The 18,465-nt window shown below is 41.5% G+C and overlaps 1 protein-coding gene across 3 annotated transcripts in view; it reads right to left on the minus strand.

Annotated features, from left to right (window-relative positions):
* Positions 1-18,411, minus strand: part of EDN3 (endothelin 3) — a 121,690-nt gene extending 103,279 nt beyond the window's left edge. For all 3 annotated transcript variants that reach the window (XM_078392145.1, XM_072996805.2, XM_078392146.1), the window contains exon 1: positions 18,196-18,411. In XM_078392145.1, coding sequence (XP_078248271.1) covers positions 18,196-18,271 — 76 coding nt within the window. In that variant the 5' untranslated portion in view covers positions 18,272-18,411. The remainder of the gene's footprint in view (positions 1-18,195) is intronic.
* Positions 18,412-18,465: the final 54 nt, after the last annotated feature.

An 18,465-nucleotide genomic window follows, 5' to 3' on the forward strand; every position in this document is an offset into this window, starting at 1 on the left:
TCTCTGCAACCAAAGATGGAGAAGCTCTATACAGTCATCAAAAACAAGACCTGGAGCTGATTGTGGCTCTGATCAGCAGCTTCTTATAGCAAAATTCAAGCTTAAACTGAAAAAAGTAGAAAAAAAACACTGGGCTAGTCAGGTATAATCTAAACCAAATCCCTTATGAATACACAGTGGAAGTGAAGAACAGATTTAAGGAACTAGATTTGGTGGACAGAGTGCCTGAAGAACTATGGATGGAGGCTCATAACACTGTACAGAAGGCAGCAACAAAAACCATCCCAAAGCAAAGGAAATGCAAGAAAGCAAAGTGGCTGTCCACACATCACAGCTTTGGGAACAATATCAAGAAATTTCACACAGTACTATAAGCAGTTGCAGATCTCAGAAATCATGCTATCAGAGCTACAAAAATGGCAATATTAGGAACGGCATATATACTGTGTTGAAATTTAACGGATACTTAGGTTTTTGGTTAAAACGTGTATCTGTTATCTAATACCAGCCAATGTTTTTATAATTTTGACTGTATCTGGAGTTTTTGAATAATAATAATTTTATTTATTTATTTATTTACAAGATTTTTAACCATGCCATTACCAATAATAAAGGAACTAAGTATAGAATTATTCCAATAAATATATTTTAATAGGAGTGTGTGCATTAACAGATTCTTCCCCCTTCTCTCCAAATCTGAAGACCCTTCATAAGGAATTTTAAATATTTGATGCACTTTAGGGTTTAACATTTTTAGTTAAGACTTGGTGGTCTATGGCAACAAAAGATATTCAAAGGACGTTTGCAGTAAAGACAAGGTGAAGAACTGCAGGACTAGATGGCTCTTGGGATACCTTCCTAATCTACAATCTATGCTTCAGTATCCTAAAAAGTATCTTGTTATAGGGCTCCACCTGCGCAACAGGAGTGACACCACCAGTAAAAGCAGATTGCTACTAATTAGAGTCCCTTCCTTGATTTTGGGATGCAAGCAACCTCATATCATTGTGCATGTATCGCATGTACCTAAAATTAAATAACTTATAATTAAATTTAAAACTCTTATAATTAGTAGGCATCTGTTACTGCCAGTGTCATCACTTTCATTACACAGGCACACCTACACAACAGGATGTATGTCCATAACCAGCCCTTCCTGCACTGTATGCCATCATCTTGATTTGATTTTTTCACCTACAAAAACAAAAAAAAATAAACCTGTTGTACTTTTGTGTTACAGAGGCAAAGAATTGCATGTGATCTGGAGATCATTCTACTGCTCTTCTTCATCATACCCCCCTGCATACAAGTTTAGAGTATTCAGCTTTGGGAGACCTCACTTCCACTGGGACAGGATGCACAGCAGAGTCTTCCTCTCCTCGCCCTGCTGAATGTAAATAAATTGCTAAATGCCTTTTTCCCTTCTTGAAATGTGAGTAAATCTGCTTAAATTCTTTGTGAAAAGTTCAAGCAGAGATAGAAGTGTTTTTTTAAAAAACTGTAAAAGCCTGGCTGCTTATCTGAGGAATGCACTCGGAAGAACACCAATAAAAGTTGAACAGCTAGTGAGCAGTAAAAAACTACTTTGTTTTCCTGTGCTATGAATTTTTTGCTTTGCTTATGAGAAAAAAATATAGATAAGAGTTCTAAAAGTTGGACATGAGAGTCATCAGAGAAAAAAAATCAGATCGTAGTCTCGAACGCTTAAGACGAATATAGGTGGAATCCCTCACTCCTAAAAAAAAGTATAAACCTGGTATGGTACAGAGATCTTTTCCTGAGACAAGAGCTGTTGTACTTTTCTGTTAGTACAAACTTTAGAAACTTCTTTGACGTTTCTAAAGAGACTTGGGAAGCTGCTGGAAAGGAAGGGGAGGGGCTACCTCTCTGAGCAATCTTATTGAAGCCAGCATGGAAAAAAAGATTGCCGAATTAACAACTTGAGTAAAAGATCTGGCTAAAGATATACCATGCCAGATTGATGGAAAACTGGAACAGGTTCTTTACAAAATAGACTCTTTAGTGAAGGAATGTCAACAGATGGGAAAGGACATGAAAGCAGTCCAGGGAAAAGTACAGGGGATGAAGGCAAGCATAGTAAAAATGGAGGACAGAGTAAAGCAAATGGAAGATCAAAACAGAATGAAGGGAAAACAAAGGCACAACAACAGAAGACAGATGATTTGCAAAACAAAATGATTTATTTGGAAGATAGCTCAAGACGCAACAACATCAAAATAATGAACTTTGAGCTGCAAAAAGGAGCTGACCTTAAGCAGGTAGTGGTGACCTGGATAAATTCTATTTTGAACTCCCAGCATGTGGCTGAAGAGGATATAAAGAGAATTCATTTTATTGGGAACCCCAGAAATAAGAGGCCAAGACCTATAATATTGAAATTTTTCAACTATGCTTTTTTAAAAAAGAGCAATTTCTCAAGGTCACTAAAGAAAAAATGGAACTCTTAGTTTATAGGTCAAATCCAATACAAATTTATCAGGATTTAAGCAACAAATCAATACAGTGGAGAAAAATTATGAAACTCATTACAGTGGTGCCTCGCTTAATGACGATAATCCATTCCAGGAAAATCGCTGTTAAGCAAAAAAATCATAATGCGAAATTAAAAAACCCATTGAAACCCGTTCAATGCATTTCAATGGGCTGAAAATTCACCGTCCAGCGAAGATCCTCCATCCCTAGAAAACAGTGGGGGGCCATTTTGAAAGCCGGTGGCCATTTTGAAGCTGCCAATCAGCTGTTAAAAAAACATCATTTTGTGAAGAATTGGTTTCCGAAGCAGGGAACCAATCATCGCAAAGCGAAAAAAACCCTATTTAAAACATTGTTTTGCAATTACAATTGCGATCGCAAAAACTTCGTAGTCAAGCGGATTCGTCGTAATGCAGGGTAATCATCAAGCGGGGCACGACTGTACATCAATTCTAATCAAGAATGGACAGAGATGGAACTGGGGTCAGCCAATCTTTTTAAAAATATGGAAAGATGCAGTCCTCTTCAGAATCTTCTCTGTTGAAGAAGGCAAGTCACGTAGGGCCTATGGCAAGAAGATCAAGATGAGCAAGGCGCAAGCAAAGTGGGCCTGCAAGGAGTGGAAACATGAAAGAGAAGATATCTGGACTGAGAGAAATCATTTGATGCTTGAAGACTCCCCCCTCCCCCCTTTTTTCCTCTTTCCCTCTTTTTTTCCTCTTTTAAATTTTTTAAACTATCCCTTCCCCCCATTTTAAAAGTTTTTTACACAGTCTCTCCTCCCCCTTTTGTTTTGTTTTTATCTGTTTTTTGTTGTTGTTCTGTTTGCTTATTTTGTTTCTTTTTGTGGGGACGGAGAAGAGAGAGTAAAGATTAAGGGTTAAGGACCTTAAGAGAAATAAACAAGTCAAATGAAAGAAGGGAATGTATTAAGGGGGAAAACAGAGAAAGGTGAAATAGGAATGAGGATTTATTCTGTGTTAGAATATACAAAGTATGAACAATTTCTATTATCATATGAAGATATTCAGATGACTGATTCAGTAAAGGATGCAGTGAGTAAATTTGATCTAGAAGAAGAAGAGACTGAGAAAGAAGGACTGAAGTTAGTGTGGGATCAAGACTTAGGAAAAAGAATAAATGACAAAGAATAGAGGAAGATGTGGAAAATGAGGGTTTTACAATTTATGTCTGTGAGAATAAGCCAAAAAAAAAAAATTCAATTGGGTTTAACATGGTATTTGACATGGACAAAATTGAATAAAATTAACGCTAGTTATCTGAATATTGGAAATGTGAGAAGGAAATTGGTACATACTTTCATATGTGGTGGGAATGCAAAAAAGTACAAAGATTTTGGAAACTAATCTTTAAAGAACAAAATGACATATGTGAAAAAGAGATAGAATTTAATCCTTGAGATAGCTCTGTTATCAATATTTGAGAATGTGGAATATGAGAGTTGATTACCAATTTATTAACAGCAGCCAGATTAATAATAGCTAGCAATTGGAAATCAAAGTCTGAATTTCAAATGGAAGAATGGTATAATGAAATGTGGAACATTGCTACAAATGATAAGTTAGAAGAGATGAAAAAGACTAATTTCTATGAAATATGGGGCAGATTTTTTTAATATGTGCTATCAAGAGGAAAAGGGAAAGCTCCAAATCAAGAATCAATGCAGTTCTGGAGAAGAGGACAATAAAGGAAGAATAAAGATAGGATGACTGCAAGAGGTCCCGACTTAGGGTGGTGGGGAACACAATTTGTATTTTGGTTTATGTATTTTATGTTTATGTTGTAGTTTAAGAAAAGGAGTATTCAGCTTTGTTTGTACAGTATACAGAATTAATAAGAAAACAGATTTGCTGGGTAATAAACAAAGTCCCAAAGTTGGAGCCACCTGAACAGTTATTTCCTCCTGTGTTAGGAGAATACAAAACTTCTTGAGACAACCCAACTTCATTATGTCATGTTTACCCATTCCTTTCCCTCTTTGTTAAGTCCCCCTCCCGTATCTCCTTCACTGAAACCTCTTGACCACCATCTAACCACTTTACCTCAGTCTCTTCATCCATTATGGGACTTTGGATTCCCAAGAACTCAAGGTATACCCTGGGACTAGTAGCATTGCACCAAACTGTCCTTGTATAGTTAATAGGGAATGATCCAGTAGATGGCACTGAAGCATAGGTAGATATAGTGGTCCTGTTGATGCCTGTAAAGTTATTTCCACTTAAGCATTTTCTTTGAACTAACATCTGCTGTTCAAACTGGGCACCCAGTTAAGGTGTTACTGACTCCTCCCTGCAAAGAAACCCATCACACTCTGGGGTGCTTCACCAAATTAGTGAAGTTTTTGTTGTTGTTGTTCATTTATACAGCACAATTCATGTTGCATAGGAAACATACATACATACATACATACATACATACATACATACATACATACATACATACATACATACATACATACATACATACATACATACATACATACATACATACATACATACCCCAGCAAAGCAAAGTGCAGTAAGGGAAGATACTTCAATCCCACCTTCTGCTTCCCAGACCTCTAGTCCTGGTCAGGATCCACTCCTCACTCCCCCAAAAATACCCATACAGATTATTCACATTTGGAGTTGCTGGGAAAGCATTTCTTATACTTCTTTCATTTCCATCCTGTCTTTATCCTGCTGCACAGGCCACCATAGTTGTGCAAGACTGCCCTAGCAGGGGGCATTTGTCCTCTGCCCAAATATCTCAAGCCTGCCAGCTGGAAGAATTTGAGGGTTTTTTTCCACCCATCCCAGGGAGAGCAGGGCTGGCAGAGCATGCCATTACCACTGATCCAGGGGTCATGACAAAGGTTCCAGGACAGACAAGGCCTAGACTGTTACACCAGGTCATAGAGCAGGTGAACAGTAATGCTCTGCCTGGGAGTTATAGAGCCATCTCAGAGCCCCTGGAGAAGCCAGCTGCTCTTTGTCCCCAAACCAGAGACCGTGTTCAGTTCTGCGTCAACTTCCACCGCCTCAACCAGTTTGATGCTTATCCAATGCTCTAGATTGATATGTTACTAGAGAGGATGAGGGAGGCATGATTCCTGACTTCCCTCATGCTCACAAAAGATTATTGGCAAATCCTCTGCAAAAGGAAGGGGTAGTTCACTTTACCCATATACCTTTCATTTGCATGTGGCAGCAGCAACATTCCAACGGCTGTTGGATCAGGTCCTAAAGCCTGTAAAAGACTTTGCCTCGTTGTATATTATTTTTAGCTCTACCTGGGAGAGACCCATCTCCAGCACTAAAGGAGGGCCCTCAGTGAACTTTGCAGGGCAGGGCTGACAGCCAACCTGGCCAAGTGCAAGGTGGCACACAGGGAGGCCCGGTACGAGGCCTTATTGCTGAGAGTGGGGACATATGGCCTGTAGCAGACAGGGTTGATAAACTGTCCATTTGGCCCCAACCCCAGGATAAGAAACAGTCCTGAAATTGGCTAGATACTACCAGCAACTCATGCCCTATTTCATGATCATTGCAGCCCTGCTGACGGGAGCTCACATGGAAAAGATGTCCAAGACAAATGTGCTAGGACCTTCAGGAGGAGCAGGCCTTCCTCACTTTGATGGATGACCTTTAGTAAGACTTTATAGTATGAAAGGCCAGAAAAAAAATAACAGGCCCTGAGGACCAAGTCTTACCAAAGGTCATCCATGAGGGGCCAAGGAGCAGTCTTGGTCCAACAGTGGAGAGGGAAAGAGCGCTGTGTCATATACTTGAGTTATAAACTCGCATTCCAGGAGCAGAAATATGCAGTCATTGAAAGGGAAGCCTTGGCTGTCTGCTGGATAACGCACACTGTACATCATTGGCTTCTACATGTTCTATTCACCTTGATGATTCACCTCTCCAATCATTGGCACAAATGAAGGATTCCAATCCTCTCCTTAACTGATGATATCTAGCCTTACAATCCAGTAAGTTGCAGTTGCATTACTGAAAAGGAAAGGCCAGCATTAATGTGGACTATTTCTCTTGGCAAGGACCCTGGACAACCGAAGAGGAGGAGGGCCTGAAGGCCTGTTTAGCTGGGGTGGGGGGGCTGTGAGGGGGTCATCTCAAACAACCCCAGCAGGCTGTCTGACCCTACCCCACAAGCCCAGGGGAGCCTGGAAGAAAGCGAGTTTGCCTCCTAACAGCAGGGCCTTTACATATACAGTATTCATATAAACATTTGAGGCTTCAAGTCAGCTTCAGTTCCAGCGCTAGTTCTGATTTTCACTAGAGTTTTCCTATGTCTTTCACCCATTTTCCAGATGGGCTTTCATTTCTACAAACCAAGAATTCAGAGGTTGTGTTTTATTTGTTACTTCCTTTCTCAGTGCATGCAGAATAGACATGATCCCAAGTTGTTGAAATGTGGAACACACATCTCACTTGGCAGTCACTCGCTCATAAATTTCTGCTACCATTTATATTTGGGAAGCTTCACGTCATTGCCAGAAATTTAACCTTGTTCTGCAAGATCCATAGTTGAGTGTAGCATGCAGGTTCTTTTTAATCTTTATTCAAAAACTGGACTATATTGTTCATCATGATCTGCTTTTTCTCCTGTTTTCCACATAATCTGTCAACTTAGTGGGACCAATACCCAGTTCAAACAGTATCCAGACTCTTCTTGAAACACAAGGTAATTTTCCTTGGGTATGTTCATAATTATGGGTATTTTTCAACAAAGCCACTATCTCTGACCATGGTTCTATAGATCACATCTGGTACAAATAAAACAATGATTCCACTCCCCACACCCTCAATTTATGTTCTTCATATCAGGAATGACTCCTTCCCTTTTGGATATTTTTCAGTCAAGATGAAGTTGGCATCAGCAAACCACTTTCTAATCCCTTAAACTTCATGCTATTTCCTGGGATCAGAGATATACGATTCTTCTTCTTCTGATGCTCTTTGCTAATCGTGTTTACTTTGTCTGATATTTCCAGTTTGAATCCCTCATCGAGTCTCAGAGCCAGCAAGTTTACACAACTCATCAACTGACATGCTTATGCAAACTCTTTCATAAGCCTGAATGTGTTATTGCTTTTGAAAGCAATACAGTTTTGTTTTATTACTGAGATTCACTCTATGTGCCATTCTGTGATACCCAGCCAGCAAACTCCCACTGGGCAAAAGTGCTATCCTCCCCTGACAATAGTCAGCGTAAAAAGCTTGGGTTCCTCACACTAACTCTGCAAATTATCCTTTTATGAAAAACAGCAAGCTGAATATATGCAACCTCTTCCGAACAAAATAAGTAAACCTAGTAGAAAGGGTTTCTGTGAGAATTCCCACAACTGTCCCAATACATTTTATTGCCTGAAGCAAAGTCAAATGTCAATCCCATCCAACACTAGTTAAATTACCTTGTCTTGAGGTGGGAAACCCCTTGTCATCTCTTCCTTTGCAGTAAAACAATGCAAATAGTAAATAATCACCTGCTGCTGTTTTCTGATACCAAAAATCAATTGTGTGACATAGCTATTTTGTTCTAAGAGCTGGGGAAACAGTGCAAAGAGTGAGGGATTTCCAAATCGGGATAAACTAGACCTTACCTATAGCATATTTTTCAAGAAATCTATTTGTAATAACCTTTCATTCAGATCATGGAGAAGTGAAACGAACCTGGAGAATATATCAGGGATCTCCTACCAACTCTCCTCAGACTGAAGAAGCTACTTGGATGATTAGCAAAACGTTTCAACCTAATAGGAAAGTTGTCCAGTTGCCACTTCCATATAACTTCACCTGGATGACTGAGAATCTTCACAGCTTTAATTAAGGCATTCACACTTCAAAAATAAAATTTCAAGTTTATTATCAATCATTGCTAAACAACAACAACAACAAAAAGCACTGCTACAATAAATGGAATTACAAAAGTAATAGTATACATGTTGGTCCATAAGAACAAACCAAAATCCACAAATGAACAATCCCTTTATTAGGATCAATTGCACAATAATGTGTAAGCTTTTGTATTCTCCAGACATTTTCATCCGGCTAGAAGGTAAAAAAAATTAGTGGTTAAGGTACATAAAAAGGCACAGAAGTGTATAAATATGGCTGGGTGTTTTCAAGTCATGAAATTTGAAATTACACTCAGTCCCAAGATGGGCAATATAGGATTAATGAGTTACTGGTAGGTGTGCAGCGATCACATAACACCAAGTGATGCCTCCTGGGATGAAGACAAAATTGTGGGTCCTTATTTTTGGACATACAAGGCTGGGAGCATCTCAGGCACCAGTCTCTCATGTTAGCTGAAACACAATCATCTTGTCATACAAAGAAAGGGCAATATCTGTCCTCAATCATTTCAGAGTGCAGGACACATAATAATGGGCTCAAGTTCCAGGTAACCAGATTCATCAGGAAAAACTTCCTGTTGAAGCAGTATGACAATGAAACCCATTACCTTGGAGGCATTCATGACGCAGTTAGGACTACCATCTGTCAGACACACTTTGACTTGAATTCCTGCACTAAGCAAGAGTTTGTAGTCAATGTCCTTATAGGCCCCTTCCAACTTCATTATTCTATGATTCTATGAAACTAGATTTCTTTACATAAATTGGAGATTTTATTCAATTAGGGTACAACATAAGTTGTAGCCTAACTTAAAAAAACCCTGCTTATTGATTTTGTGGATGTCTATAAATGAAATCAAAACCATTTTAACACAGAAAATTCACTTATACTGTTTCAGATATTTGGTCCATCCATCATAAAACCGCTGAAATGGATTAGCAAAATGTTTTTCCTAGCCCTACGAAGAAACGCCAGAGATTGAACAAGAGACATTTTGTAAGCATAGCACATATACCTCACCAAAGAACCATCACAGCCCATCCTTTCATTAAAAAAGGCGGCATGACATTAGGAATGACGTACCTTCTAAAAGTATTCGGAATATAATCATGTGCACTGCAGAGAACGGAATCAAGAACTGCACTCAGCACAGCAATGTCTCATGCGCAAATATTGTTTTATAATCTTCTGGCTTAAACCTTGTAATGGAGGGCCAACCGAGCTGATGAATCTCAGACAGGATTCTGGAAACAGAGCCCATTTCCATCTTCTAGTTGGGGGAGGGGCTCATCACTAATTTAATAACATACAAAGATATTTCTATTCTGAGTTCATATAGACATGCCTCTCTACTAGAAACAAGAGAATTTTCTGTGGCAGAACATGCACTTCCTTTCCCCCCAACCTCCCTCATCCCTCCATTAACACAAAGTTCATTCGAAATCCAACATGCGTTTTTACTCCTCCCCAGTATGCTTCAGAGACATTTGGGGCTTTTTTAAAAAAAAAAAATCTGCTATTTGGCATTTCAACTAGTTATATGTTTTAAGTACCCCTTGTCTCCATTTTATGTTGTTAAACATAACATATGAAACCTCTCCTTTAACCGTGGGAGAGATCCATCAGCACTGTTATAAGGGGGAGGAGGTAACCAAGCAATATTGTGCCTAGACAGGTTGAGGAGGAATAGAACAGTGGCTTTAATCAGTGGTTCCCAACCTCTGGGACTACAACTCCCAGAAATCCTGACAACACAGCTATTGGTGAAGAGTTCTGGGTGTTTTAGTCCAAGAACATCTGGAGACTCAAGGGCTGGAAACCACTGGCTTTAGTGATAGACAGATAACCCCCTTCCTCCTCTCCAACCACTTGTGCAAAATGCTGTTTAGCTGGTCCTAGGGACAACCAACAATCTATATATCTGGAGCAGGGAGGGATCTTCATGAATGTCAGAATTGCCTTCTGCTGGAAACTGGAACAGAATACTGTATTGTGTTAGTGCACTTCCTCTATTACGGTGTGCATGTTACTATAGTCTCTCGAGACTGAAGGATGCCTAATCTAAAACTTCCTCTATTGCAGTGAGACTACTGTATTCTGGAAGCCAAGCTTGTATTAACGTTGATTACCCACCCACCGTCTATCTAGAATTGACTCCTGTCATCAACAAAAAGTTGAAACTGGATTGCATCAGCTACTAGCTCCATGTATATTTGTCACCTTTACACAGTGTGTGCTGACCAAAAAAAAATGGGGACATTTCCTGCATAGTTCCCATGCTAATTTATGTTCCTGGGGATCAGTACAGACTTCCAGTCACAGTCCAAACAGCAATTTCAACTCAAAAGGGTAAAACCATATTCTATGTAAAGCACAACCATCTTTAGCCAGCTGTACTGCCAAGCGACAGTCCAATAGGATTTTTTTTTAAAAAAAACCTCTTTATTTTGCCCTTCCTCTCAGGGGTCAAACAGACATGCATAATTCTCTCCACTCCACTCCCCTCATATTATTTTCATGACCCCAAGAGGTGGGCTAGGTTGGAGACAGCTACAGGCCCAGACTTCAAGACTGGCTGCGGCTTTGATCCCAGACCTCCCCAAGCCCTCTGATCTCTAACCACTTCAAACACAACTGCAGCACACTGAAACATTGCTCCCAGATGTGGCCGTCAACTTTAGCAGATAAGACAATGTTTGGAAACATTACTTTTTGGGACCACAGTTCTCATGCTAGTTTAAGAATTCTAGGAGCTTTAGCCCACCAAAAGAAACAAGCAAGTTTCTTTTGTTTTGGGAATTTTATGGAGTTACATAAGAACCTAAGAAAAGCCCTGCTGAATCAGGGCAGGAGCCCATCTAGTCCAGCTGCCTATATCTCAGTGGCCTCATCAGATGCCTTTGGGAGCACACAAGACAACTAGATACCTGTCTCCTGATATCCCTCCCCTATACAGTGGTGCCTCACTTAACGATTGCTTCGTTAAACGACAAAACCGCTATACGATGAACTTTTTGCAATCACTTAACGATATTCTAATAGGAAAAATTTGCTTTGCGATGATCGGTTCCCTGCTTTGGGAACCGATTCTTCGCATTACGACGATTTTAAAACAGCTGATCGGTGGTATCAAAATGGCCGCCGGCTGTGTAAAATGGCTCCCTGCTGTGTTTTTGGAAGGATTCCTCGCTGCACAGGCAGCGAAAATGGCCACCCCTATGGAGGATCTTCGCTGGTTGGTGAGTTTTCAGCTCATTGGAACGCATTAACTGGATTTTAATGCATTTCAATGGGCTTTTTCTTTTCGCTTGAGGATTTCGCTCTACAGCAATTTCACTGGAACAGATTATCCTCGTTAAGCGAGGCACCACTGTATCTGCCATTTTGAGGTACCTTCCTTCTAGGCCTGGAGATTATATATCCCTATCATGGCTTGTCGCCTGCGATGGACTTTTCCTCCAGGAATCTGTCCAATCCCTTTTTAAAGGTATCTAGGCCAGATGCCATCACCACATCCTGTGGTAAGGACTTCCACAGACTAGCAGCACGCTGGCTAAAGAAGTTATTTTCTTTGGTCTGTTCTCACTCTCCCCACTCTCTCCACACTGGAGTGGATGTCCCATGGTTCTGGTATTGGGTGAGGGAAAAGAACTTCCCTTTATCCATCCCCTGCATAATTTTCTTCCTTCTTTCTTTGATTTTTATACTGCCCATCTGGAGAAATCTACTCTGGGGAGTTTACAATCAAACACAGATAGGATTAAAACAAACAGTTAAAATAAATCAAAGAAAGAAGAAGAAAATCCAAGATGGGAAAGTCGAGAGTAGGAGCTAGGTACTAGCCGGTGGGAAAGCCTGCCAAAAGAACTAGGTCTTCAATTAACTTTTGAAAGCTTCCTGCAAGGGGCCAGGTGAATCTCCATGGGCAGTGTGTTCCAAAGGCAGGGGGCACCACCATGAAGGCCCAATTTTTAGTTTTTTTCCTTCCGGGCCTCTCTCAGGGTTAGGCCCCTCAGCCGCCAATCATGTCCCCCGTCAGGAGCCTTGCCTCTAAAATAAAGAGTCCCAAATGCTGCAGCCTTTCCTCATAAGGCTGGTGCCCCAGCCCAGTCATTATTTTAGTCGCTCTCTTCCACACCTTTTCCAGTTCCACAATGTCTTTTTTGAGGTACGGCAACCAGAACTGTACGCAATACTCCAGGTGCGGCCTTACCAGCGTTTTGTACAACGGTATTATAATGTTGGATGTTTTATTTTCAATCTCCTTTTTAATGATATCTAGCACGGAATTAGCCTTCTTCACTGCCACCGCACACCGAGTTGACCCTTTCATCAAGCTGTCCACCTGCACACCTAGATCTCTTTCCTGATCCGTCACGGAGAGCTCAGAACCTATTAGCTGATAACTATAGTTTTTGATTTTTTTCCCCCAATGTGCATGACTTTACATTTTCTTATATTGAAATGCATTTGCCATTTTGCCACCCATTCTCCCAGTTTGGAGAAATCCTTCTGGAGCTCTTCACAATCCCTTCTGGTCTTCACCACCTGTAAAAGTTTTGTGTCATCTGCAAACTTGGCCACCTCACTGCTTATCCCTGTCTCCAGGTAATTTATTAACTGGTTGAAATGCACCAATCCCAGGACAATCCTTGGGGCACACTGCTTTTCGCCTCTCTCCATTGTGAAAATTGCCTGTTTCCTGGTTCTCAACCAATTCTCGATCCATAAGAGGACCTGTCCTCTTATCCCAAGTGTGGAGTTTTCTCAGCAGCCTTTGGTGAGGGACTGTGTCAAACACCTTCTGAAAATCCAGATCGACAATATCTACTGGTTCCCTCGTATCCACGTGCCTGTTGACCTTTTTTTGAAGAATTCTAAAAGGTTTGTGAGGCAAGATTTACCCTTACGAAGCCATACAGATTTTCCCTCACCAAGGTTTCTTCTATGTGTTTTAAAATTTTATCTTGGATGAGGTTTTCCACCACCTCCCTGTAACAGATGTTAGGCTAACCAGCCTGTATTTTCCCAAGTCCCCCCTCCTTCCCTTTTTAAAGATTGGTGTGACATGTGCTATCCTCCAGTCCTCTGGCAGTGTGGCCATTTTAAGGCACAAGTTGTATATTTTAGCTAAGAAATCATCAACTTCATTTCTCAGTTCCTTAATAACCCTTGGGTGGATGTCATCTGGGCCCAGTGACTTATTGATCTTTAATTTATCAATTTGGTCAAAAAACATCTTTTCTTTTAACCTGTATATGATTTAATTCATTAGTCAGGAGGGGCCGTTCAGGTAACAGAATCTGCCCAAAGGCTTCTGTCATAAAGACAGATGCAAAGAATTCATTTAATTTCTCTGCAGTCTCCAAGTCTTTGCTTACTTTTTTTTTACCCGGCGGCCATTTTGAAACTGCCGATCAGCTGTGCAAAAATCGTCATTTTGTGATAATTGGTTAGCAAACCAGGGAACCGATCATCACAAAGTAAAACAACCCCATAGGAAACATCGTTTTGCGATCGCTTTTGCGATCGCAAAAACTTCGTTATGCGATTTCGTCGTAAAACGAAGCGCTCATCTTGTGAGGCACCACTGTATTATTCCCCTTTATATTGCTGGCCATACGTTCCTCAAAGTCCTTTTTTGCCTTCTGTATCATCTTCTTACTTTTCTTTTGCCAGAGTTTGTGTTCCTTTTTATTTTTCCTCACTTGGGAACAATTTCCATTTATGGAAGGACCCCTTTTTGATCTTTAAAGCCTCTCTAACTCCACTTGTTAACCATGCTGGCACCTTCTTGGACTTAGTTGAGCCCGTCTCTCTTTGCGGTATACACTACCGTTGGGCCTCTACTACCATTGTTTTAAACAGGCTCCATGCACCCTGGATAGATTGGATTCTTTTTACCTTCCCTTTCAACTTCTAAATAGTTTCCTCATCTGAGGGAAGTCCACACTTTGGAAATCAAGGGTTTTTCTAACACAACTTGTTGGGTCTACTCTTCTAATATAGAAGTCATGATCTTATTCCCTGTACCAGTGTTGGCAAGTTGATGTTCTATCCACATATTGTCTACACATTTTGGTGAAGCCTTGCCATTGCAGTGTTAATGTCAGATCCCATGCTGCAAGATGTGATATTCAGTGGCTTCAAAGGGGGAATCAGTTCAATCCATGTAAGAAGAGAGCTAGTAACTCTAGCTGCTGGGATTGTCAAACTGAAATCTTCATTTATTGAGGGGCACTCCCAGTAAATCCTAGCCACTGGGAGCATGGCAGAGGAGAAATATTACCAGATTTCCCCCAAGCAGGATACTTACCTAAACAGCCAACTGCTCTGATCAAACAGAGCCCTTCAAATACCATGATAAATCAGTGTTCATTCCTGGGCTTTAGGTATGTCTCAAAGCTCAAATGCAGCTCATTATAGCGAAAAACTACTTGTTCCAAAGAGCTGTGGGGGTAGATAGGTAAGTGTATGATAAATACTGGACTAAGATGGGGAAAGACCCAGAGAAGGTAATATTAGAACCCGGAATCACTCACTGAAGAAGAATTTATCCCATCCATCTAGACCAAAGTCTACTCTAGGCAGCTAACAACAATCTATAAAATAATAATATAAAATAAAATAACAGTATTGTTATAATTCAAGGAGGCAAGAAATAGATTAGGTGATGATGGGAGGGAGACCTGCCTAAAGAGCCAGGTGTTAAGTTTGCTCTTAAAACCACCCAGTGAGGGAGCCAGACAAATATCTGAAGGCAGACTGTTCTATAGGCGAGGGGCCACTGCTGAGAAGGCCTGTTTTCTCGTTCTTTCTCTCTGGGCCTCCCCCAACGTTAGGCCCCTCAGCGCCCATCCTGGCTAGAACAAGTGATTCGGGTAGATCTAGGTGGAAAGAGGCATTCCGCTAGATACTGAGGCCCTAAGCCAGGGCTTTATATGTGATGATTAATACTTTGAAATCAATGCAGAAACGAATGGGCAGCCAAAGCAAGGCAGCCAGAATGGAGGAGATATGCTGATGTTTTCTCACCCCAGTGATAAATCTCTCCATCATGTTCTGCACCATTTGAAGCTTCCACATCCATCTTAAAGGTAGCCCCATGTAGAGCACATTACAGTAGTCTAATCTCAAGACTACAAGTGCATGGACCAGAGTGGTGAGCATCCCAACATCAAGATAGGAGGCAAAGGGACAGGAGGCAAAGGACAGTGGGGATGGGAGGCAGCAGTGGGGGTAGCTTTGGAAGCCCGGGAAGCCGAAAGCTGCTCCACGCCCACTGCCGGCTTTTGGCTTCCCATGCTTCCAAACTCCCTCCACTGCCCTCTGTCTCCCATCCCCATTGCCCTCTGCCTCCTGTCCCACTCCTCGGGGACTGGAGGCAGAGGGGGTTTGGAAACCCATCCAGAGTGGGGTAATATGATGGAATATTTTCGCCCCAGTTAGTAACCTGGCCGCCATATTCTGGACCATTTGAAGCTTCCGCATCAATCTCGAAGCCCCGCGTAGAGAGTGTTACAGTAGTCTAATCTCGAGACTGCAAGCACATGGACAGGTATGGTGAGTGCCCCAACATCAAGATAGGGACGCAGCTGGGCAATCCGCCATAGATCTAAATGGGCGGAGTGAACCACAGATGCTACCTGGGTCTCCATGGTAAGAGTTGGGCCAAGATGAACTCCCAGAATGCAAACCACACTCTTTGTGGTAAGAGTCCCCGCCCCCACCGAAAAGAGAGGAAATTTCCCAAACCACTTATGCCAGGAGCACAAACCCTCAAGATCTCCTTCATGAACCTCAGTCCACTCAACTGCATCCATTACAGAATGGCCCCCAGGCAGCACAAGAGACATAACGGCATCCACTGCAGATAGAAAAAAACGATGTAGAGCTAAGTGTCGTCAGCATACTGGTGACATGACGCTCCACACCCCCGGATGACCCCGCCTAGCAGCCTCATAGAGATATTAAAACAGCATTGGAGAGATGATCGAACCCTGTGGAACCCCACAATTGAGGAACCATGGGTCTAATACATTCTCTTCAAGCTGTACTCTATGGGGACAACGCTCCAAGACTGGAGCCAAGCAAAATCACCGACCTCCAACTCGGAGAGCCTCCCCAAGAGGATACCAAGGTCGATGGTATCAAAGGTGGCTGAGATGTCAAGGAAGACCAACAAGGACGTTTTGCCACCACCAGCCTCCCTCAATAGGTCTTCTAGCAAATTGAACAATGCCGTTTCCGTGCTGTGACACAGCCTGAAGCCCGACTGAAACTGATCCAGAGTGCTGATTTCATCCAATAGACCTTGAAGTTGGTGAGCCACTACCCTCTCTACCACCTTGCTAAGAAAAGAAACATTGGCAATGGGTCTATAATTGCCAATTTTGTCTCCCACCAAGATTGATTCCTTCCTTATGGGCCTAATGAGTATCTCCTTGAGGGAAAAAGAAACATGTCCTTCTGGAGATCTTAGATCTGACCCAGTACAGCTCTTCTAATCCTCTCATTTTCAAATTGAGTTACTCCCTCCACTGCGTAAATTACTGCACATTTATCTCTTAGCCTGACCTATCTTTGAGACTTATTCTAAAGATAAAACTGAGTGAGGGGGGGAAAAAACATGAATTCTGGCTTGCGTTCTTTGGTCCAAAGTCAGAATATAAGTGTAATAAAAACAAGATTCCTACATGAATCACCATTCTAAATAATAAGGAAAACAAATGATCAAGGTACTCCAGATGTTTTAAATATAATTATTATTGCTGCTACAGTTTTGCTTGCACTTGTCTTATTCTTGAAAGCAAACAAAAGTGCTGCTTGTGCATAAATATGACAATTTATTTTTTAAAAAAAGAAATAGCATATGTTGGGGAAAATACATACTGAGATTCATTTCTCAGGGCATGTATGAAATGGTAAAGCCCAGTGGCTCAAGTGGCTATTCTCTTGTAATTAGACAGGAAAGAATCCTGTTGCATTTTTATATATGGGGAACAATTTCACTAGTCGTTTTTGTGTTTTGGTGGTTGTCCAATATGCAGCTAGTTGTGTGATTTACTGTACAGCCAGAGCACAGCTTGCTGCACCACAGACAAAGAGTGAAACATAACTCAGAATGCACAATCGTATTTGTTATTCAGGTTCTGCTTTTAGGGTACACTAGACAAATGGCACACGGATTGGACTGGCCTACAGTTATGTTGCCTATGGACTGAATTACCAACCTGTGGAATAGCCTCTTCAAATTAATTGCACCTATGAGTATTCTCAGATATCTCTGGTTACATCTTTTGCCCACTGTGGTGAGCAAGTTCATTTTCAACATAAACCAACAAGATTCTGGCCAAAATGTACTGTGCAACAGCATACAAGCCCCTTTCCCTGGAAAAGCAAGCCACAATTCTTGAAGGGAATTTCCTCTAAGCTAGGTGTGTGTGAGCAACTTAGAAGCAAGAAAATTGTGTGTGGGTGGTGTTATACATCAAAACAATAGCAGCTCTAACCTTGGGTTAATTTTTAAATCTCTAAAACAGCAGGCCACAAATTAAGAGCCAGCTGGAAACAAAAGGACCTTTATATCAGACCCTTTGAGTCTGATATACCATGGAAGCACTTAACTGGGACTTTCTACCAGGGTACTGATTTTGTCTTGCAAACTTATGCACACTTACCTTTATACTATAAAACATCTAATCACTGAGACAACTCCCGAGTAACCACGCAGGAATGGCTTGCCTCTTCAGCTACAATCCTCTGCGCACTTACCTACTCCTAAACCCCAATGAATTAAATAAAATTTACTTCTGAGCAGACATACTTAGGATTGCATTGTTTCTCTCCAGGGCATGATCCGCAGAGGAGGACGTCTTTAAGAGCAGTGAGGTAGAAAGCATCCAACCAATGCCTCATCACACAGGCTTTTAACATCCCAGCTCGCGCGGATGGGATCTGTAGTCCCACAACCCATGGCGAGCCTTGCCTTGGAAGCCAACTTGGCCTCTCCAGCGGTTCTTCCTTCGTCTTTATGGTTGGAACCCGCGAAGGGGGCGGGGCATAGGCAAAAAAGCACGCGGCGGGCCGGGGTCAC

This window comes from Pogona vitticeps, chromosome 4, assembly GCF_051106095.1.
Source record: "Pogona vitticeps strain Pit_001003342236 chromosome 4, PviZW2.1, whole genome shotgun sequence".
Classification (NCBI taxonomy): Eukaryota; Metazoa; Chordata; class Lepidosauria; order Squamata; family Agamidae; genus Pogona; species Pogona vitticeps.